The 24,029-nt window shown below is 35.3% G+C and overlaps 1 protein-coding gene across 2 annotated transcripts; it reads right to left on the bottom strand.

The window, feature by feature from the left end:
• Positions 1-585: 585 nt before the first annotated feature.
• LOC139115247 (rho GTPase-activating protein 8-like) lies at positions 586-23,716 on the bottom strand. 2 transcript variants are annotated; one of them, XM_070677225.1, is made up of 11 exons: positions 23,526-23,716; positions 14,224-14,406; positions 11,925-12,012; positions 11,155-11,286; positions 10,120-10,305; positions 8,673-8,789; positions 7,595-7,668; positions 6,960-7,037; positions 5,247-5,375; positions 4,464-4,573; positions 586-3,641 (listed from the first exon to the last, which is right to left on the bottom strand). In XM_070677225.1, the coding sequence occupies exons 1-11, from the start codon at positions 23,695-23,697 to the stop codon at positions 3,456-3,458; spliced, it is 1,455 nt and encodes a 484-aa protein (XP_070533326.1). In that variant the 5' UTR covers positions 23,698-23,716; the 3' UTR covers positions 586-3,455. The 2 variants fall into 2 exon arrangements, with proteins under 2 accessions (XP_070533326.1, XP_070533334.1); XM_070677233.1 differs by lacking the exon at positions 23,526-23,716 and adding an exon at positions 14,985-15,111.
• Positions 23,717-24,029: the final 313 nt, after the last annotated feature.

Genomic DNA, 24,029 nt, shown 5'->3' with positions numbered 1-24,029 from the left:
TTAGTGTTACTGTTAACTAGTCCTTTCACATACATGTACTCTCAGAACATGACTCTTTAAAATAGGAATTGGTCATGAGACAAGACTCTGAGGAAGGTATCGGGATCCTTTTCCCCCAAGTTTGCTTGATCGACCATCAACGTTAGGGTCAATTATAGGCCAATGGCCTCAAAATATTGCTTGTAAAAATGTCTTGAACAGTTTATGCCACTTTAAGGTTATCAGCACTTTTGTTTAGGTGAAATTGGGTTAATTAACAAAGAAAATGGCAGTATTTTTAATATCAAATATTTGTAAATTTTGCTTCTTGATGTAAACAGTGATCATTATTTTTTTATTTTTTGAAAGAAGACGGTCAATCAATTCTTTGAGCAACACATTCCTTAAAACTTGGATTTTCAGGATCTTTAATGATTAATCATGTTCTTTTTCTTTACCTTTGTGCTTGTAGCTGACCCATATCTCCCCACCACCTCCCTGAACAGCGCTTAGGGGGAAATCACATTTAACCAAGGTTACTGAAAACAAAGTTGGACATCACTTTATCAGCATAAACTAGGAAAAAATCACACTTCACAACAGCTACACCATAAACATTTTTCAAATTTTAATTCTTAAACTGTTCAACTGTATTTTTACAAGTAAGACCGTGACAAGAAAAAGAAACAATTCTTTACATAATTGGCAAAACTTTTCCCATCAGAATTTTCAACAGCCACATTGCAATTCCAAGCACCAGTATTTACATTTTACATGGTAAACCAATTGGAATAAAATCTGGCAAATTCTACCCACATAATGTTGATGTTTGACTTGTTAAAGGTACAGCAGCTATACAACAGATTTATTTGAACGTTCTTGTACAACTGAAATTGGTCAACCAGAAACACCATAGGTTGCACACTGCCAATGCTACGACTTGACTAAATTGAAGGGCAACATAGTGCTGCAAGTTTACCAAAGTGAAAATTTAATATTTTCATAAGCAATGAAGGGAGTGTGCATAGTTCTATGGTTAATTTTGTTCCACTGATTTGTCACAGTGGTGTTGAATTCTAACAATCCCTTTAAACTATTCCAGCTAATTTTCACATGCGTACAGCTCAGTCAAATATTTAGCTATGCCTAAATATCACAAACTAGCTTGGCAAAATCTATCCTTGTGTACTTGTTCTTATTACAACAACAAAAATTCTGAGATTACAACAGAAATGAACCGACAATAACCCTTTCACCACAATGGTTTGGTCCAAACCCATTGTTATAAATGGTCAATTGTGGACCTGTTTACAGAAATAGGGGTGAATAGGTTAAAACAAGGCACAAACACTATTCAGGCAAGAATTATTAAACATGTACATGTAAATGAACAGATCCTTTGAGATTTGCAGCTTTTTTCCCCAAAGCAATACGACTTTTTATACCTGCGACAATTACTTATGTTATTGTTGTCTTTATTTTGCTAATCTAGCTTCAAAAATTCACAGAGCATTCATTTCTCTATTAAATCAAGCAATTTTACAGCAATGTGCTACACTGTTTGCCCAACATATTTCTAATCAACATGCTGGAAAATCTAAGTGCTCTACATTACTCTCCAATGATACAATATGACCTACACATGTTACTGCAGACCAGTTGTTGAGTAACTGACCATGATGCCAGTCAAAACAAATAAACAGGTATCAGAAACTGTTTACAATGTAACAAGTCACCTGGGCAGCTGAAGGACAATTTTATCCCGATAACCAATCACAGATATTGTACTGTAAAGTACACGATATACTTGTTTCTTTCCAACTGGATCAAGATAAGAGTACTATATCACCTGAATGTATGTCAATTAGTATTAAAGTAGAATTGCGCCTCGGGGACAGAAATTTGAAAAGTATGAGTGGTACGTCTCTCCCTTGTGATAGAAATATACTTGTCCTGGGGGGACTTTCATAATAAATAAATGCAAACTACCCCTTAGGATAATGTTGAATCATAATATGGTTCAGCAGAAACCAGACTTTTGTTTTTGTCATTAATGCCATCCGATGTACCGTAATATGGGTATATGGGGGACGTGAACTTCCATGAAACTTTAAAATATCAGAAAACAGCAAAGTTGTACCACATTTCTCATTTTTCCTGTTACAAGATCATAACAATTGCCGACTGCTTTATCGCTGTTAAAGTTGAAAAAAAAAATGTGGTGAAATAGACGTGATAACTCACTTGGTAATGTGACTACATGATGCAAGGTGAACATGAATCCTCTATTGAGTTGAGGGCGCTGTTTGGATAAGGAATTATTTCTATCTGGCCATAAGGTGGCGCTGTTCGGACGACCATTTAATTTTCACTGACAATTTCAAACTACTTGTTTAGATCAGCAAAAAAATTTGCCAAAAAATTATATCCTGCAGCTGTTTAGATATAATGTTTCAATTAGACTCTCTTGGATTATTTTAGTTATATTATTGCAAAAAAATATTATGAATATGATTTTATATTTAAATTAAATCTATATTATGATTCAACATAAATATAACTCTGACCAAAAATGCTATATACACAGAAGAAAGACTACTTAGGAAAACGCTACAACAGAATTTTCTCTTTAACAAATTGGTGAATATTACATCTTTTATATTTAGTATTGTTTCAATTGAAAGTATCATTATTGTGAAGATAATTTATTTTGAAGATCTGTCTATAAAAGTATCTTATGGCCCCATATCAGGTGTGAATGTGCAAAGCATGTTATGTGGACAATGAAAGGCGTTGAGTATGTACAGCCATCACCCGTAGGAAGGGCAAAGGTGACGCATTATGGAAATTTTTGCCTCAATGACATACTAAAAGGGCAGCTTTTATGTTTTGAAACAAAACAAAATTATCGGTCAAATATCATGTAGGCATTGGGAAACATTAAAGTTGATCAATATAGGCACCAAATGTTGGATTTTGCCGTGGCTGAGCACTGAGTGAAGTCATCACTTGGGAACAGAAAGAAACAATGTGATTGCACCTGATTATGGGCACAGCTAGACTGAAAGATCCATCACAAGAGGGCGCTCTCTACCTCCCCCTTTGAGTGTAGAGAGTGCCCTAGAGCAACAGATCTTTCAGTCCAGGGGACAGCTATCGGTGCTCTGTAAAGGAGCCAGTAATTGGGCTTCATTCAAAAGATAATGCTGCAACTTTCCATTTCGCAATAACTGTTCGATCGCACGGTGTAGCTTATCATGAATGTAACATAACCATTCCATATAAATACCAAATCGGCAGTATTATTTCTATGCAATATCAAGCATGCTTGCAAAAACTGGAATCGTATAGAATACATTTTCCGGTTTTCTCAGAGAGCGGAAAACGGATAACCAGCGGTACAAACGTGTAAGTACATCTGGAGTGAAACATTTACATCATAGATGTCTCAAATTATTTTTGTGAAATATTCTGCATTAGTTTGTTTGGAGATCTCTGGTGAATATTTCAGCATGGTGATCGATCAATATTCGTGTGAAAGTGTTGATATGACCCATGGCGGCCAGAGACGCTGCTTCGTTCGTGGACCATACCAAATTCGGGCCAAAAATGATGGCTAAGTTGATTGAATTCATTTTGTTGATGTCTTCCTTTGCCACAACCTGAAAACAAAAAATAAATAAAATGTTTGCATCAATGACATAATGATGGCAATACAAGGATATATCTCAGAGTCTATGATGGGAACAAGCACTCACCACTTCAAGTCACCAGAAATATTGGGAACATGCATATATATTGAACTTTAAAAATCTTAAATGAAGTCAAAAATTTCATGCCCAAGTGCCAGTACCTGTAATGTTTGATAATTTTTTCACTATTTCTATTATTAATGACAAACATTTTTTTTGTGATAGTCCAAAATTGAGATACACAGAGTTTGAGTTTGATAACTCATTCTGTACATGTGTAAACTGCGTTGTTATTATTGACAAATGAGTTCTAGTCCAGACTATAATTCAAATATAAACAATAACAGTGCATTTTACACATATAGACGCTAAGTTGACAAGCTAAATAGTGGGTGTTTCAACATTCTTGGGGAGTGGAATAAGAACTTGTAATTGACATACAAAACAAAAATAGCAAAAGAAATAAAAATTTACAGCTACTATGCCTTTAATTCATTGGCATACAATAAATTCTTTGTCTGGAAAGGATTATCAGTGCCATGCTGTGTTTGAATATGATTGTGGAAGAGCTGTGTTGATATTTGAAAACAAAACCTTTGATGTCGTTATCATAAATTAATCTCAAACAAACATTTACAAACATTTTTCACACAGAAATAATTGAAATTTGAATACTTCATACCACCAAAACCACTATGCATTATTAGGACAGCTTATTACATTATCAGGTTTATTTTTCTGTCTGGAGGAAAATGGTGAGGGGACACAAAAATGAATACAACAGCATCCTACCTGAAGAAGGAAGTCAAATAGATACTTCAAGATGACATAGTTGTCTTCTGGTAAACTTTGACTGACAATGGCTTCACAGCGTCTGACTTGACTTTCTTTGTCAGTGACTCCTGATGTAAAACACAAATAACAGAAAAAAATACAAGAGTTGGCGCTATGAATATCAGAGGACTTGTAAAATCTTCCCTACATGCACATAATATTATCTGCTGGTATATTTTGGTGTATTGTATATTGGAAAACAATTTTTACAAGTTTCATACATCAGTTTCACAACAGCATTTGTACTGGAGAAAACTATTTGGTATATTCGTTTCGCATGACAATGTTGTTTCCTGGTGCAAATCATCAAAATTCATGAAAATCATTGTTTTATTTGAGATGTTTGCCAAAATAAACTGTCTATTTAACTCCCAATATGATCACATCTGACCTGCAACTCATTCATACCAACATACAAGCGCTTCCCGTATCGTTTGTTTCCTGAAAGTTTCTTTGTCTTATAATTAGTAATTAGATAATCAGTGATATCACTGTCAGATTCAGATTCGTACTCACAACCCTTAGAACTAATACATCCAGCCAGAAAGCTGTCTGGCAAAGAGTCAAATGTTTTAGTCAAAATAGAAGTAGGTAAACCCAACTTCTGAGACATTCATACAGCCTGAAAATTTTCACAGGTCATATTTTGGTGGGAAAAGTAACAGTATAAGAAAATTTCACATAACTGAAAATATCCTATACAATTATTTCAACAACATAAAATTATCATTTGTATTTCACCTTTGACCTCCATGATGTCATTATACAGTCTGAATGTCATCAACGGTTCAGACAGTTCTCGTAGAAATGTTTTGAGAATCGCAGCTGGTATGTGAATGTCCAACAGCGCAGCATAGTCCACAGATTCTCCTGTTAAAAACAGATTTTACATTGGTGAATATCAGAATATATCAGTCAAGTTCTCAAAAAATGCAGAGATGAAAGGGCTTTTTGAGAAAATGTATGAATGGAGGATTGCAGAATGTTTTTGAAACACTGATCTGTACAACCACTGAGAAATTTCAATATCGCAATGTTGTCTAGACTGGGGATCCATTGTTTAAAGGACACCCAATACAGTCATCACTCACTGCAGGAAGCGCCCTCACACAACGGATCTTTCAGTCTATTTGTCACAATTCTTGTAATATAAGACCAATAGAATATCACTGACATTCATAAACTTGTAGAAAAGTGGACCCTTACCACTCACTAGTTGAAGTCCAAATACATATTTGATTGAACTTACAGCAGTTATTAACTTTGGTGAGGAACACTGTTTTCATTTAATTAAGAAATATTTCATAGCATAGCAATATTTCAACTCTGAATGTTGAGTACACCATAATTTCAATATATACACATGAATCGATCATTATCTCATAAGGAATGTAATGAGCAAATATTCTTGTGACAAAGGAATATTTGTGCAACAAATTCCACTTGTTTTCCTGTCTCTATGAAAAATTGTCCAGTATATACATGTATGTTCACACAACTTTATACATGTAATCCCAAACATGAGCTTTGTTATGATCCTTGATTTGAATTCGTTGATTACTAACTGGTAAAAAGAAACAATATGGACTCATAAAAATTATGATTGACTTTTATGAATTTTTTATCGCATCCATTATCTTTTACTACAAACTAAGTGCATTTTCACCTACTCCAGTCTCAAGTATGTTGAAATATAAAGTATTCGCCTTCACAGACATTGTGTGAAATTATACAAATATTGTGTAATTTGTTTCTCTACTGAGTATCAAAATTTTGATGGTGACTACTGATTTTATTCTTGATTTTGAAAGAAAATGGTTAAAAGGTATCAAATTATTCATGATGCATTAATGTTTGACCAAACACTGAAATTAGATTTTATGAGTTTTGTGAGGGTAATACTGATTGTTGTCTGCTTCCTGGTTCAAAGGTCATCACACATGACAAACCGCAGCTTTTGTCTCGTGTGATAAATCACGTAAACACTCAACACAAGAAGCTGACTGAACAATAGCCTTGGTGACAATTTACACTATCTACACTGACCAATGTTTCAAGTGATGCAATTGAGAACTGTTAAGTAGGTCGTAATTCTGGAATGTTTGGGACAAGTTCCTACAAAACAGCAAGTGAGCAAACAACACTTCAAGCGAATAAAGGTTTAATGAATGTTTACAAAGAAAAATGGAACCTAAAGTCCAGAAATTTGAACCAGATCTGTGTCAACTCTTTCAATTTGAAACTACACCTATTCATGGACTATGTTTTGACAATTCACTTCCTTACAGTATATTGATTTTCAATAGGGTGGGTTCACTGTAGTCTCGGAAAATTCAATTATTTTTTGAGAAGTATTCGAGGGCAAAATTGGATCATTTTTCTGGTGTGACTGCGCAAACAATACACCATGAAAGTCTCTGAATGTGGCACACCAATTCACTTCAGCTGACATACCTTTGTTGTATCTGTTTTGTACATCTCTAACAACTGCTGTGTTTGGACATCTCCTGAATATACCCTCCGTCTCCAGCCCTGTGTGATCAGAAAAATTTTGATCAGAAAATTAAGACTAAAACATCTAGTTTCCTGACTTGAATAATTACTCTTTTTCTATAGTAAAACAATATATGTGATCCGAAAAGGCTAAACATGATATAGAACTTGCTTGATTGGAACTTCAAGATGACCTTTGACTGAAATCAAACCTGGCATTGACATAACTTTCAAATGTTAATTATGAGAATCTGATTGGCTGATAACCTTGAAATGATGTTTGACATCAAACTCAAATTTGAGGTGGCTTTGAGTATAGACCTCGAGAAAAACAAATTTGTTTTTCTCGAGGGTCTATGTACAAATTAACACAAAATCAATTACTGGTTTACTGGTTTTTCTCGAGGGTCTATGCTTTGAGTTGTCAATTTTGAGAACTTCAATTATGCAATTTTTTTTATCAGAGCAAACTAGCCGGTGCTGGAATATGCAAAATACAGATATAAGACAAGTACATGGCAATATTTACACTTATACTCGCGGGCATAATTTAATAAGCTATGATCCCGTTTCTCAATGATAAAGCAAAGTCTCACCTTTTTCTTGGAGATACGTGATGGTTTCTGTCATGACTTTTGGTAGAACAACACCATTACTGTGTTCTTTCAAGCTGCAAAGTCAAGGTACGAGAAAGTTTACACAAGCATGCAAAAGTCTGTATAAGCATGTGAAAGTCTGTACAAGCACTACACTGCTCACATATTGTGAAGATGTTTCATCATTTCCAAATGATTTTTGTCAATAACTTTGCAAAATAAGCCATGACACATCCAAGTATCTTCTAGATCAATCTATCTCAGTTTTGTCATAATTTGACCAAATGTGAATGAGATAAGACACACTGGTATTCAGGAACCAAATTCGAAAGCAATAGGATGGGTAGATTTGAGACTTTTCAACAAGAAATAAGAATGCACTGGCAAAATTTTTCATCAAAGCTTGAATAAATTTGAATAATAAACCTGCGTAAGAGGGAATGAAGATGAGTGGACACAAACGGCCTTCTTGTTAATCACCAGTAACCTAGGGAGTCCCTATAGTTCAATGAGGAGGAATGTAAGTATATTTCCATACACCAATCAACACTTCTGCATGTCGCTGTTGGTTGAAGTGAAAGGTCACAAGGCCAATCGTTCCATGATTGTGATAACAGCAGTTGATGAAAAAGTGCCATTCAGCACATTGAACTGCAACTCATGTACACCAAATATACAACTGAGAATCCTTGACAATGTTGACTTGAATTGAAAAAGGATGAAGAAATCAAATGCCCTGCCTAAGATTGCAGCAATTTTGCTATTGCTTTGGAAAAATTGACCCTGTGACCTTTCTGGAACTGTAGATTTATGTATTACCCGGCCATCATCATTTAAGAACTTCTTTTATATTTTTATGGTGAGGTATCCACCAAAAAATAGCAAAATTTGGCAAAATCATGCATCATTTTTAAAATTGCAAAAAAGTTTAGGCTAGGATTTTAAATCGGGTAGCTCAGGTCACTGGAAACACTATTTTGACACATGGAACCTGTACACATCTACAGACCCTACTGGATGCCTTTAAATTTATTTCACTCATACTCTAAAAGTATAGCAATCTGTGAACAATACTTACAATTGCAGTGAAACACCAAACTGTTGAGTTGGCAAAGGTTGTGATGTCTGTGGTGCCGGTGACACTGTACTTCCAATAATCTTAGACTGGTATTTTGTCATGACTCTGTTGTCATGCCTGTATAAAGTACAGAGAGGACATTTATCAATACTAACATTACCCAATACCACAATGGTTTGACCCAAACGCATTGTTATCAATAGTGAGTGTGAACCTCTGTACAGGAAACTGGGGGTGAACAGGTTGAATTTTCAAAATTACCATGTATGAAATACAATATCATTTTAAAATGGTTTTCACAGAAGGTGCATCAGATTAAATTATTATAGAAATAACGGGCGACGCGCTAACCATTAACGTTTATTTGTGGGCAAGGGCGAGAGGAAAGCCAAAAATTGACAGCCTCGCCCGTTAATTTGGCTTTCCTCGAGCCCGCACCCACAAATAAACGTTAATGGTCAGAGCGGAGTCTGTTATTTCCATTATATTAACAACAAACCCAAGAAAACCTTCAAAATTTCCGAAAATTTCAGGAGCGAACGACAACTGGGCCCCAGAAATTGAGCAATACGCGACGCACTGTCACATGCGCTGTAAAAAATTGGCAAATCCGGAGATGTTTTCAGAAAAAAGTATCTCAACTTGACCTACAAGTGCTCCATTTTATTTTGTGATTGATTATGATTTACGTTTAAGCTGTAAAGTTACGATACTTTGAGTTGTGTATCTTATTATTCATATTCAAGGGCATGTAAACAAACCATTACTGTGTATTTGTGGTCAGTCACGTGGTTCAGCTCGACCAATCAAAATGCGACGGGCAGGGCATGGTAATATAAACAAATTGTTACATGCTTACTAAAGGAAAAAATGCTGACTGTACATGTACCAATGTCATTAGAGTGGTCCGTTTGTCATTATGTGAGCACAAGAAACAAGTGTGAACAAAAACAAGTTTTGAGATATCTTTATGCATGGATTGAAATGGCAGCTCACTTTCTAGACACAAAATTATTACTTTCTCTGAATTCACGATCCACATTACAAAGTTGCCGAAATTCTTGGCACTTCTTTACAGCAATCCTCGCTACCTTAAATAGCTTTTGTCTTGTGCTAAGGGCTCAAACTTCATGATGTTGAAATGCATTGTGGGTAAAAAGTCGGCTTCTCACCACAGCAAGAGTTTGAGACAGTGATCCGTTAAACTTACATGTATGCATCTTTTCATCTTTTCAAGTATTTCTGGTGAGAAATTCCTGTATGACCTGAAACTTTACATTGGCTTCTGTAATCTTATGTGTTTTGCATGTAGAAATCCACCATGTTGAAAATATGGTTAATCGCCTGAGACTTTTACGACTCACTTAGGTGGCAAAATTGTATTTAAGGTACTAATAATATAAAGTGTTAAAGATACATGTTTCTGGTTTTGAGAATAATCACATACTCTTTGACAGGATCTGGTATGACAAGCTGGTCTAAGTGGACACCACTCTCCAGTTGTTTCAGACAGTTCACATATTGCACTTTACGTCCAAATTTTACCGATATGAAAGGCTTGAAGAGGCCCCATAAAATCTTGATAAAATTTGTTGGATGCACCAAATACATGGCCTTTAGATTCTTCTTGTACCTGGAAAGAAAAATAAATAAATAAATAAATAAATAAATAGTAAATAAATAAACAAATAAATATAAATAAATAGAGTGTATTTACCAAAATTTTGGAAATGTTGTCAAAAAATGATCTCTACAATAAAGAGATATTAATAGAATATGCACGAACTAAACAAGTTTTCCACTGCTTGGAAAAACAGAGGGGTTGCCAACTTGCATATAACTTTAATTTCATAATGATGCATAATTTGACTATTCTTTTGTTGTGAAAATGTATTCTTTTGTATGATTGTTTACATATGAATAATGTCTGGAAAAAACAGAGGGTTGGGCCACCCCTCAAAATCACCATGTATAGAATTCTGTCTTTTATAGACAGTTGTACATAATACACAGGTAAACTTCTATTCAACTTACAGCTTTGAGCGTGAAAATGGGCCTAGAAATGTTTTGATTAGAAAAGTATCCATACATACAGCTTTCACTGTACATCTTTCATTTCTTGAAGTTGACATTTGAATATCCTGTTTTGTGAAAATTAGCATACGCCTCATTTCTGTTGTTGTCTTTTCCAACCAAAACTGATCAGTTTACAGGAAAGCCAGTTTCTCACCATAAAACCTGACTGTACTGTGGGTTTTGAAGAAACATTGGACATTTTTGGGTCAAAAAATTTTGAAAAGTTATCTAGTTCAATATTTGTTAGGAGGCTATATAATTTTTATTTATTGGTAGGTATACCGTATTGTAAAAATTGTCTTGCTATATGCCGAAACAGTAGTTCATAAAACATTCATAACATCTTATAAACACGGAATTCCATAAAAACAAAAGAATTATAAATAATAACTGAAATATCACTTACTTTCTGTCAAATTCTCTGTATGCTTGTCTGAGCCATCCAAAAGACGGTTTATTACTACGGTTCAATCCGTAATGAAAATAAATTAATGTGTAATCATTCTCTACATATTTGTCCAGCGTAAACTTCAGATACCTGTGTGGTGGGCATGAAGGTAAACTCAATTCAATCTCAGTTTAAGGTAGAACGTGACTCGGGACAGATATTTGGACTCTCAAACTTTTACAACTCTTTTCTGATATACCACTTGTGGGGGTTCATTTCAAAGCTCTTGGAGTAATAAAACTTTCTTACGTCTTAGTTTTTCAAAAATTGAAAATTTTTTAATTTTCTCCCTAAAGTTAACACAGGGATGGTGGTCATTTTGAATTTCAAATGCAGCAATGTTAGGTGATTTGTTTCTCTGGTATCAAACTTGGCAAGGTGACTCCTGATATTTATTGTCGATTTGGTAAGTGAATGACTGAGTGAAAGTTCCATTGAGGAAAATTTCAGTGAACGTTTAAGTCCTTCACTGTCGAGGCGCATACTACCTTTAAGCATGCCATGAAATTATCTAATATATCTTCAATGAAAATGTCAGAAAACCTCTGTTACAATGAAAGGTAACACGACAAGCAGAATGATCGCTTATTTCCCCTAGCTTTGCCAATTGTCAGTTTCTTTAACCTTTTCACCATAAGACCTTGGGACATCCCAACTGCGTTCAACAGGATAGTTGGATTCGCTCATATTGAAACGGGGGTGGCAGGGTTACAGTAAAACATACCTACCTTAAAAGCCTTGTATGGCTTATAGTGTCACTAGGCGGCAGATGACAACTATAAAATGCAATTACAGGTCGACCTAAACTATCAGCACCTGAACAAAAAATAAATGAAAAAAAAAATATGTAAGAAAATGTTGATTCCTCTTTTTTATCCATTGATCCATTGTCATCTGTTGATAATTAGAAAACCTGCATACAACCTAAGATGGAATTTAATAGCATAGCATGCTCTACTTTAAGCTATGCATTCATGTAGAATGGTCGCCTTATTCAAATAAATTCTACATATGAAATGAGAAGAGTAACCTTCAAGATACAAAAAATAAATACCAGCTGTCTGAAACATTTTGATAAAGAGATAGCTTGATGAATTAATGAACAATTTTCCAATTTTTTTCTTGTACACCATAGCAGGATTTCTAACCCTATACTGTTTGATATAATTTCCTCTTTTACCATCCTTACATGAAAATCTGGGGAAATTTGCATGTATTTGGCAGGTTCTACCGCAGTAGAAAAGCAATTATTTTTGTTTATGATCTATTTACAGAATCAATAAACTCTCTATATAACCTGCTGTCTTTTCAGTGATCTTGTATAACTAGACATTACCAATCAACAACAGAGAACTATACAAAATCTGTGGCAGAAACAACTGGGTACTTGGCAGTTGCTAGGTAACAATGATATCTACTTTGACCCTTCTGGAAACGGAATAATCAATATCCGGAAATGAGGCTGGGGGTTGGAATAACGGACAAGAATGCTAGATTTTTCCTGATCAGATCTCACATACTGGAATTACATACACAGAAATTGAATTTAGTTGCTAGTACGAAAACTATTCATGTAAATGATTGATATAAACGCATCATTAACCAACATTTCTGCTATGTGGATGATCATAGCCAAACCCAGTAAATGTAAGCATATACATGTATTCAGGGGCAAGCAAATTCAAATCCACAAACCCCAGGACTAGTAGTACATTGTAGCTCTGAAAAAGTACAAGTCGACAGTCGGAACTACCCCAACAGTCAATATAGTTGTAAATTCTGTGCAAGTAATACAGTCAAACTGATTAACCATCATCAGAAAGTGTTGAATGTTTGAAATATTTCACTAATATGCTGAAGATTATCTGGCAATGAAAAATGCATTTTGTGGAAAGGCATGCTGTAGATGTTCTTTTTTCTCATCGATTTCCCAAATTCACTGGTCTGCCTCTCTAGATGTAGTGCCAGCCTAGCAGAAAAACTACTAGCGCATTAGGTCAGCCTGGTGAATTTGCCACTGTATCATATTCTCTACAAACTGAGTGGCTGCCAACTTGCTACAACTGTCATCCTATGTACAGCAGTAACAGGTGGCATAACCCCATGGCCAAGTCAATAAATCCTCCATGATCGTTTCAACACAGGACAGCCGTAACAGCTGTGACACTGTCCTATGAACGATCCACTGCAAGGTTGCTGTCATTGCTATAAGTCCATGCGTCATTTTCGTGACCCTAAATGACCTCACATCCTGGTACTTTCATGAGTTCATCGCAGTCAATGATAATCACATTTTAGCCAGCAAATTTTGATTCTCAGTACAGAGTACAGTAGATATGGTTGGACATTAAAATGTATTCAGTCAAACTGGTAGATTCATACACAAAAATACCAGGCTGTAAAAAACATGGCAGATGTTATCATTATGGAGGGGCTATGCTCTAATGCAATAATACTTACCCCTAGTATTTTCACAAAACTTCCTCATGATTAACCCTTTGAGCTCCAAAGTCAATTTTTGTCACCTTTAGAAAATATACTCCAGTCAATTTTTTTTCAGATTTTTTTGTCAAAATTTTGATAACGAACTATAGCCAATGAAATGTGATGTCTATTTAGTCCAAAATTATAAAAAATTACAGAAAAATTCATAAAAATTGGTACCCCTAGTATTTTCACAAAACTTCCTCATGATTAACCCTTTGAGCGCCAAAGTCAATTTTTGTCACCTTTAGAAAATATACTCCAGTCAATTTTTTTTCAGATTTTTTTGTCAAAATTTTGATAACGAACTATAGCCAATGAAATGTGATCTCTATTTGGTCCAAAATTATAAAAAATTACAGAAAAATTCATAAAAATTGGTAAAAATGTTGCACTAAAATTTTGGTGGGAACAATTACAGCACTCAAAGGGTTAAGTGGTCGGACAACTAACACACACAGTATGCACACTAACACTCACAGAAACAACATAATCAACATCTGGTCTGTAATTACAGCACCAGGATTATATTACATTACTTACCCGCAACATCAATAATTTTATACTTTGCAATATCTTCAAAGGTATCGGCATCAACTTCGTCCGTCTCATTGTCAACGTAGTTCGGTGTTGTTGGAGTGGTCGTCCCTGTCGTACTACTCGCTGCTTTGTCGCTCTGGTCCGCATCGCTGTCAGACACCACGGTTAATTTCATGTTTTTAAAATCTGAAAGGTACACATGTACATTACATCAAATAATGTCTAGATGATCAGATTGGTGTTGAACTCACAAATATTTACAAAATGTCGTTGCATTTCCTGGTCATATCATAGCAAGAATATTAATCTAAACTGACTCACAGTGAGCCCTTCAGGGTCGATACAAACCTCAATGCTCTGAAACTCTTTGTGTTTTTATAGTAAAGAACCTTGTAATTTGTTCTCATCCACAGACACACAGACAAACATCGTAATTACCAACTTCAGTTTGAATACCTGGAATGCATAACCGCAGTAATGGAAAAATTCCTGATTAAAATATCAGATATTTTTTAAAGTTCGAGTCTAGGGCGGTAAACAGTTGAATTAAAAATTAAATAGTGCTACACACTTCCCTAGTTGTTTGTGCCGAGTTCCTCATGCTATTTCAAAACAGCTATTATGGGGAAGAGAAGAAATATCATCGTGGTTCAAATTCTTCTACAGGTATGTTCACTGACCTTGACAAAAAGCTGTGTTTTACACTCTTTTCTTTACACAGAGAAACACAGACAACACAGACTGTAGTACTGTAAGTGACATACCTTGATTTGTAGGCTGGCTTGCAGAATTTGAAACGCATACAGAGCCTGACTTGCTACAGAGAGCCATGTTTACAGTGTGTTGGCAGACAACCTAATCTACAACTCAATAGTCATGCTGGGCTCTTTAAAACGGGGCATTACAGAACACAATCTAGGTCAAAGGTCAAGTTTTGAATAGGTTGACTGAGCGGTAACAAAAATCAATACTGGATCACCATACTCTTCCTCCAAGACTGTCTGTCAAATACTCAAGTCTTAAGAGATATACAAAATATCTGTGAGTGAATTTGCCATTTTCAAACACCAAAGGACAAGTGATAGATTTTCTGCACATTATAGGCAATGTGAGTTTAACTAACTGTTGAAACAACACCATTGGTTTGTCAAGTGTCTATTCATTTATGCTCAGTACTGAAATCAAACACACATTCCAAATGTCTCTCTCTGGGGTGAGTAGCCGTAAAATTTTACTGAATCTAGACAAAAGTCAGTAATCCTCTTGAGAGGGCAGAAACAAAACGTAATTGTCCTAGCCTTGGCCACACTTTCCTCAGTGACCTTTGGTTTCACCCATTGTTTTCTTTTGTGTCACTGGACCAATGCACTGTCAAGCAGGGGGTTTTTTAAATTTACAAAGATAGATCTAGTGCATGGTGGTTCATCATTTTCATGCCAATTTTTCATTTGCATTTAAATGTTTTTGTCCTTTGTTTTCTCAGAGGGGAGGGGGAAGGGAGGGGGAGGGGAGTGTTACCTTTACTCTATACACTTTGCAGGATATGCCTTTGATGAAAGCTTTTGATTAACTGAGTGAGTTACTGAGAAAAGGAAATGAATAAATTACGGAAGGAGACAAAAAACACATAAAGTAAAAGATATCCCTGACAGGTGGCGTGTTGCTAAAAATACAGATGTGACAAATATATTTAAAATCTAACATTTGATTTTTTAAAACAGATTTAAAATTTTTAAATTAAAACCTTTGAAATTGAAATAAATAAGTAAAAAATAAAACAGTATAAAGTGTACCAAAGTGAATAAAGAAAGTTAGTTGAGAAAAGGGAACTAGATATACATTCTATTTTATGATTATAACGCTGTAAGGCTTGAACAACGCGAGTATTGTGTATGTTAGCAGAAAGTCAGGACTGAAAATGGTATACTGAAGGATTATAGAGAAAATACCGTCAATGACGATGTACCTTCTCTAATGTGTGGCCAGGTCAGGTAATTGGTTGTTGGCATGGAGTTATTGGTAAATAGTTGATGATGTAGGGCATGAGGTGAGATATGGACCCAAAAGACCCAAAAGATGATTAAATCATCAATCAAAAAAAATTCTAAGCTACAGTATAAACTGCCTAAAGATAGTTCAGTGTGGAAAAAAGGTTAAATAATTCAGAAATAAGAATTAACAGTCCAAATAGTAATGACGCACTTCCCTACTGACCTGAGTGCATGTGAAATACACAACCTGGCATCTGTAAATTAAATGTATACCAAGTGATCATTTTAAGTCACTTTTAACTGTTTTTAAGGGATATTCCAAAGAGTCCTGTGGAAATGATGAAAACGCTTATCTGGTCTTGTGTTTGTAAAACCTCATGGTTGATAATTGTCATAGTATTCAAAAGAATTGAAAGTGAAGAAATTGCTGTTTTTAATAGGCATATTTTCCTTGAAATACATGATCGTGTAAAGAATATATGCTAAAAGTGTTTAAGAGTAAATTTCTTTTCAAAAAATAATTTAATCTGTGACCAAAGGATTTTTATTCTTTGAGTTTACAAATTCAAACATTGCAATTTGTTCAATCATCTTGTGCAGTGCAAAATTTATAAAATGACTGAAAAATAAAAAAAATTAGCAGAATTACAGTCTTTGTGATGTAAAATTATGGGTTGACATCACGATAATTGTTAATCTGTTCGAAGTACTTTCTATAATTTAAAAAAGAAAAGTTCATGCAGAAATGGTAACATATATTGTCAGCAATGTAGTGTTAATTTTGACTTTACATCAAAATATGCCTTTGCTGGATACCAAATATGTAGGGCGAAATATTAAAATCAGCCGTGTTCAGCAAAATCCACACAACAGCATTGATCCTTTTCTAATTTGATTTGATTTGCTTATGTTATCCTTGTATGACAGTCAGTACAATATGGAACTTGAACACAACACAGTGAATAAGTATGCTGTAAATGAAATGGTGTGGCTGCATCCACATGCATCCACATAGGAGTGCCTTTGTCTCTCACCCCTCATTTCCAACCTGTCCCATCCCTGAAAAATAGTTTGGTCTTATATTTATAATGTTAATAATTTCTGTATTTGTTAAAATGTGCGCATCTCAAAACTTTTGATCATAAACATTTTCATTGTTTTTATAGCTGACCAGTCAGTTAACCTGTTTATTTTGAATATTTGCGCATTTTTTCTCAGTATTTGACATTTTCGGAATAGCTTCTTATTCAATTTGTCATTTTCTAAAAGTTAAAATGCTCCTTTGTGTGGTCAAGCTTTCCACAAGCATCAAATGTTGTACTTCATATAGGAAGGTCTGCCTCTAGAGGGCGGGCATCATGAATAGTGTTTGTTAGTTATTTCCTCCACATAAACTTCTGATTGTACTGTAAACATTGAACATGGCCGACGTCCGATTTTCCTGTCTAAAACTTTCACTCATTTTCGTTCATATGACTCTGAAACTCAAGGAAACGATTGGAAGAAAGAGTTATCTTGAAATATTGAGGTACTCACCGATATTTTGCAAAATTAAATGAGAAAAAATGCAAGGAAAATGCCGACAGGCTTACACAACGACCGTTTTCAGACTCACAGGCATATGATCATCTGCAGATTATGCAACAGGCCCATATCACGTGAGGCCATAAGGGGATATCCACGCAACTCAGTACCAACACTAGCGCACACAGGGTGAGCAAACACAAAGTGAGTACCCCTAAAGTCAGCTCAGTAGTCTGTAATAGATCGTAGTCAACTAAGAACCTTGGAGAAAGGCTTACATGTAACACTGTGGCTTATGCCACTAAGTCCTTTTGATTTTTGTCACAGCTCAAAATCGTTCTCCTGCACCTCAACCTGAACCATGAACACCCCCACCAGTTTATGATATGACCCATCACAATGGCATAACGTCAACGGATCTTGACAGATGGAAGTATTGACAGACGGAAGTAGTTGACACCAGCGTACTGGTTTTCAACTCTAATACCTTCTCTGTCTATAAATAGACACGAGAAGGTAATAAGTAAGGTAAAAAGCTGTAATGAAGAACAAATTGAACTATTTTCTTAACCCTTTGAGTGCCAAAGTCAATTTTTATCATCCTTATAAAATACACCTCAGTCAATTTTTGTCAGATTTTTGCCAAAATTTTGATAAAACACTGAGACTGATGAAATGTTGTGTTCATTTGGTCCAAAATTATCAGAAAAATTACAGAAAAGTTCATAAAAATTGTAAAATGTTGGACTAAAATTTTGGTGGGAAAAAACGCAGCACTCAAAGGGTCAATCTCAGACAGTAACAATATGGAGGATTGAAAAACTAGGGAAGCAGCCTCTACGGACAAAATAATAACATATACCAGTAGTAATATAGAGAATAGAAATATACTGGCACGTTTTCTTCCAGTCCCACAACATCATACACTGCCTGTCTGGTGAACAGTTCATTGCATTATGCATTTTATCTCTACATGTAGCTTGCCAACATGGCTTATAAGCTGCATCGACCAAAGTCGACAATTTTTCATACTTTGTCGTGAAAGCACCATAAATCAGTGTCACAAATAGTGCCCTTTACACGTTAAAAAGAAAAGCTGTTGTTATTCATCCTCTCACTTATCAATCTAGATCAGCAGTGTCAGCCATTTTTTTTCTGTCTGCTTGAAATCAAGTTAGGTAGAAAAACAATAGCATGTAATGTGAGGCAGAATATGTTGATATCTGCAGGATTACGTGTACTTAGTATACTCAGGTATGAACTCATGTGACACAGGTCTGGACAGTTAATAACTTATTATCATCTAATAGTGTCACAGTGCATCATGTCGATAGTTGGACGCTGATAGTTGGACTTCATAAGCTCCAAAAAAGGAAATAAAAAAGCATCATCACGTAAGAGTAAAAGGGTGAGAAACGAACCTGTGATTTTTTTGTGTCTGTACTGGTACGGTACAGTACTGTATACCGGTAATACATGGCAGTACCCGGTATGTGCCTCTAAAGTGAAAGACTTAGACTTTTGCTCAAACTTTCCTCAATGAAAGCTTCAACCATTTTCTTCCAAATTGAGAATAAAATCGGGGGTCATGGTGCAAAGTTAGGTACTAGAGAAACAAATTATCCAACATTTACCGATATTTGAAATTCAAAATGGTGGCCATTCCTGTGTTAACTCTATGGGGAAAATAAAATTTTCAATTTTTCAAAAACTAAGAAGACGTAAACATTTTTTTTACTATATACCGGTAAGAGCTTTAAAATGAACCTCAACAAGTGGTATATCAGAAAAGAATCGTAAAAATTTGACAGTCTAAATATTTGCCCTTGGTTGCATCTGCCTTAATAATGAAACTCCTTTAACGGAAAAAATACCGCAATAATACGGTGTCGCTCAAATTTGATCAGAATTGGTACATACCAGTATGGGTACCAAAGATCAACAATAAATGTTGTTTCTATCTGTTCAGTGCAGGAAAATTCTACGTTGATGTTATGACAATGATTTCTGCACAGTACAACCAGAAAAACAACAAGAAATATTTAAACCAGAAAAACAAGAATGACAAAAGTAATTAAGGTCTGAAACTTTAGGTACTGGAGGTCAACTTTAGCAACATGCATAGCAGAAAGGCAGCTAGCCCCCCTTAGTTTGACCATAGACGGTCTTCCTCCCCTCTACTGTCTATGGTTTGAGCAGGTCTGTTAATATGTAACAGTTCATAAACAATGACAGGAAATGATTCAAGTCAGTGGAGTAAGCCTGTTTCAAGCCTGTTTCAGGATTTCGCTTTTTCTTACCTCATTTGCACATTTTTGACACTGATGTGTTCATTTGAACAAATTCACATCTCAACCCCTACATCTACCTGTACACCAAATACTGAGACGGTAGCTTTGGCGGTATGGGAGCCTTTGTGTGTGACGGACATACATCCGCACATACCCACAAATATACAGACATACAGACGCCACTCAGACTCATCATAATAAGCTCTTTTTGGTATTTATATATAAAACCAAATATGAGCTAATAAGAGACCTTCATGTTTTGAAAGTAGAAATATATTGTACACGTAGGTGTGCCATTTAATTATTGTATCAGAATATTAGTATGTATTTTAGATCAAGGTGACAGTTTTCTTTTGAAAAATGTTTTGTGCAAGCACTCAAACTCTACCAATGTCTACAGAGTATTAAAACACAAGAAGTGTGATTTTTTTCTAGGCAATAGACACAGGCCCCAGAGTCACTAAGGTCTATGCAGTAAAGCATGAATTATAAGGTGACACCACTGAGAGAATTTAAATCCTTCCAAAATAACCTCTCCCTTTTCATCGATCATCAAATGTATTGATTCAAACAACCCACATAAAAATAATAACGTAAGACCATACTGTAGTAATAGATGGGCTTACAAAACCTTTCTCAATCCATATTACTTGTAGTTCTCTCTCACCACTATAAAACAATGAGTTTGGGCAAAACCATTTTTCGGAGGTGAATCAAAAAAATTTCAGGAATTTGAAATTTGTTATGAGAAACTGTGTATTGGGTTATGAGTACAAATGTTATCAATATGTCTTGAAATAACTTGATACACATGATCCTTTTGTGATTCTTTTTAGGTAGGCTGACAGAGTTGCAAAAATTTTCGTTTTGAATACTGTTCAATGTATACCTGGTTATAAGGCTAAATTGCATATCTTGATTGGCTGTCACACATTACACTAATGAATGCAGCAAACTTTGCCAACAAGCACACTTATTGTTTAGATTGTCTTGGTGTGGTTACAGTACCTGTGAGAGAACCATTTGCAAACTTTCATTATGAATTATGTTAAAGGGGCAGGTCATCCATCAGCTGTATCTAAAAGTAAATATTTCAATGGAAAACAAAGGCCTGACATCATGTACATACCAATGTAAACAATCAATAATGTGAGAACCAGGGATTGAAGACTGCTCCTTTAAAGAGACACACGATTATGATAAGTTTAATTTGCATTTTACTAAATAGCCTTCACCTATTCATCAAATCATTGCTACAAATTTTGCCACAATGTGCCCGGTAATTTTAAAGTATATCTTGTCTGGGTGTAAAAATTGTCCTGGAATGCAACCATATAGCAATTCAGACATTCTAAAATGAATGATTGCAGACAGAATCCTTTCAATTTACCTCTCATTCAACTCTCACCACGTACATGCAGTACATCAATTTTTATGTTTTAATCTCTTCTATATTTTTCCAGACAATCACATTACACTAAGCACTGAAAAAACACCTGTCACCATTACAGAGACCTGGGAATAAATTCATGTGGATATTTACATGTTTATAAGAGATTATAGAAATGTTTTCACACCATTTTGATCAATCAGAACAGAGCACGTCACAGCTGTACCAATATAGCTAGCACATCCAGAATGTTAAGAATTGGGTACTGGAAAAGCTTTGTGTATACTGTGTCTGTGTTAGCATTGTGGATTTTCATATTTCAGACTATCAACACACATTACAGCAAGGTGTATTCAGAAATACTGATTCATCTTCATTAGCTAGAGACAGAAAAGACAAACGCATTCACTTCCTACAAAGATTTAGCCATTGGGCGTGGTACATGTGTACATGTAGCTGTAACATCCATTACATCTACATGTAAATGTACTGACAAACCACTGAAGAGAATATTTATTAAGGTGAATTATCCCTCTAAAAATCAAGCAAATAATTGCACTAAATAGTCTATTCATGAAAAAAATGACATGCTGTTCTGAGAATTATGATAAATAAATCTAAACACCAAGACAAGTTGTTGGTGTTGATAAATTTTATGAACTACAAAATTTATTACACAATCACTTTATTGCACAATTTTAAGCGCTCTTAAATATTTCGTTGAATTCGCGATAGAAGAAAAATATTAAACATTAAACTACAGCATACTATCTTTGACCAAGTTTATATAACACTTCCTTTTGGACAAAGACTAGTCACATGGCTGTATGAAATTCCTGAAGAGTAATTACGTTGATTCAATAACAATCTCATGTAAAGCAAGCTGGATAAAAGATGTGTTCAATGACAGATTGAATTTACTACATAGAGCTTGAGTTTCACTATAATATAGATTTGTGCATGTAACAGTTATTTGCAAATCACCACAAAGCTAAATATTTGCATATTAAATTTCGAAGTATTTCAATATTTGTCACACTCAATGTATTGGATACATTGTAATTATTGACAGTTTTGTAAAACTCAGTACCGGTGAGTGAGATCTCTGATCCACTTTGATGTCAAAAAATATAAACAATGCAATGACATCACTCACATCACGACGTTCATGCTCTAAACTTCTGCTTGTTACATACAGGTACAATACATTGAGTTTTTTGAGCTTGATGTTATAGTTTAGCTTATATGTACCGTACATGAGTAAACATTGCTTTAGTTAGTGATTCTTGGCAGTTCATTCTGATATCAATCAATCTTTATTATACTCAACTCACACTAGCAGACAGTGTGGTATGGTTCATTCCAAAATTGGACAAAGTACAAAACTGAACACTTTCAAGAGGACAACAAAGTATCCAAGTTGTACAATAAACAAACTGTTTAACAGTGGGAAGGCTACTGGAGGGTCAGCACAAATCAGTGTTCTTCCAGAATATTGCAAGATCTAGAAAATTAAACTCCCATAACCCTTTTAAGGGCCGTTTCTTTTTGTGTGACACCGGAAAAAGTGGAGCAATCTATTTCACTTTCCTACACAAACACATATCAAACACATACAGTGGGCGTGGGCGTGTTTGCTTTTAATTTCATACTGTGAAATATTACATTTTTTACGGTAATTTTTATAAGAATTTTAATGTTACACTTTTTCAAACTTGATTATCCTACACAATAGACTGACCTTTGAACTGAAGAGCCTTTAAAGTTAATGTAGTAAAACTGGAACTTGACCTTCGTATGTTTTGGTCGAATCAAACGTGTTTATACAAACACTGTCCGACTCAAAGCACTTGATGAAGCGAGACTTATGAACTGCGCTACACGTGTGTGTTGTACTATCAATAGCCTTTCATATCGCGCGGAAAATCACCGATAAAAACCACTCGATATGATCTTGAACATGAAAAGTCATCGTGTGATTGAGTGACGCCACAGCCTTGGTACTAGTCATACTATAGTATGACTAGTAACCCATTCGTGCGTACGGGTACGTAAACACCTCAACGCCATCCTTTACAAGACGAGACATTTACCGATCGGGACTCTTACCTTCCTCCGAAGCCTTTTCCCATTCTTCTGTGTCTGTCTCGAAATAGTGGTTGTTAGCTTGATCTTCCTCTTCTTTTCCTGTATCGTTTTCATCCTTAGTCTGCAGCGGATTAGCGACCGCGGAATTATTTTCTGCGGTGTTTGCGTGTTCCGTTTTAACATCGTCCGCCATGCTGTTCGACTGTTTGTAATCTGTGATCTCCAATGAGTATTCGGGGTCAACTTAGGTTAAGATATTCGAGTAATTTCGAGACCAGAGTGTCGTGCCGTAAGGCTTTGGTCAGTCGGTGAATTAAGGTAGGATCGTCTTATATAGACTATAATGATAAAGCAAATTAAAACTATCGCTATTTCGCATGTAAGGAAGCTGTCATTATTTACGGTCGGGGGTCGGAGGAATGTGAAGGGGTTCACTCAAAACATTGAAAACTTAAGGAGGGTTGCTCAAAATATGGAGAAGAAGAAGGTGGGGTACTTAATTTTTTGTGCGAAATAAATTGAAAC

Source organism: Ptychodera flava, chromosome 2, assembly GCF_041260155.1.
Source record: "Ptychodera flava strain L36383 chromosome 2, AS_Pfla_20210202, whole genome shotgun sequence".
Classification (NCBI taxonomy): Eukaryota; Metazoa; Hemichordata; class Enteropneusta; family Ptychoderidae; genus Ptychodera; species Ptychodera flava.
This window is presented reverse-complemented; position numbering and strand designations above follow the sequence as displayed.

Excerpts from the sequence above, each read along its gene's own strand:
- LOC139115247 (XM_070677225.1), bottom strand. The coding sequence starts at position 23,697 with ATGGCGGACGATGTTAAAACGGAACACGCAAACACCGCAGAAAATAAT. Across the intron at positions 8,790-10,119 it reads ATACCAGATCCTGTCAAAGA|GCATGACAACAGAGTCATGA; the intron begins GTATGTGATTAT and ends TACTTTATACAG. Across the intron at positions 7,669-8,672 it reads TTTGGTGTTTCACTGCAATT|CTTGAAAGAACACAGTAATG; the intron begins GTAAGTATTGTT and ends TTGACTTTGCAG.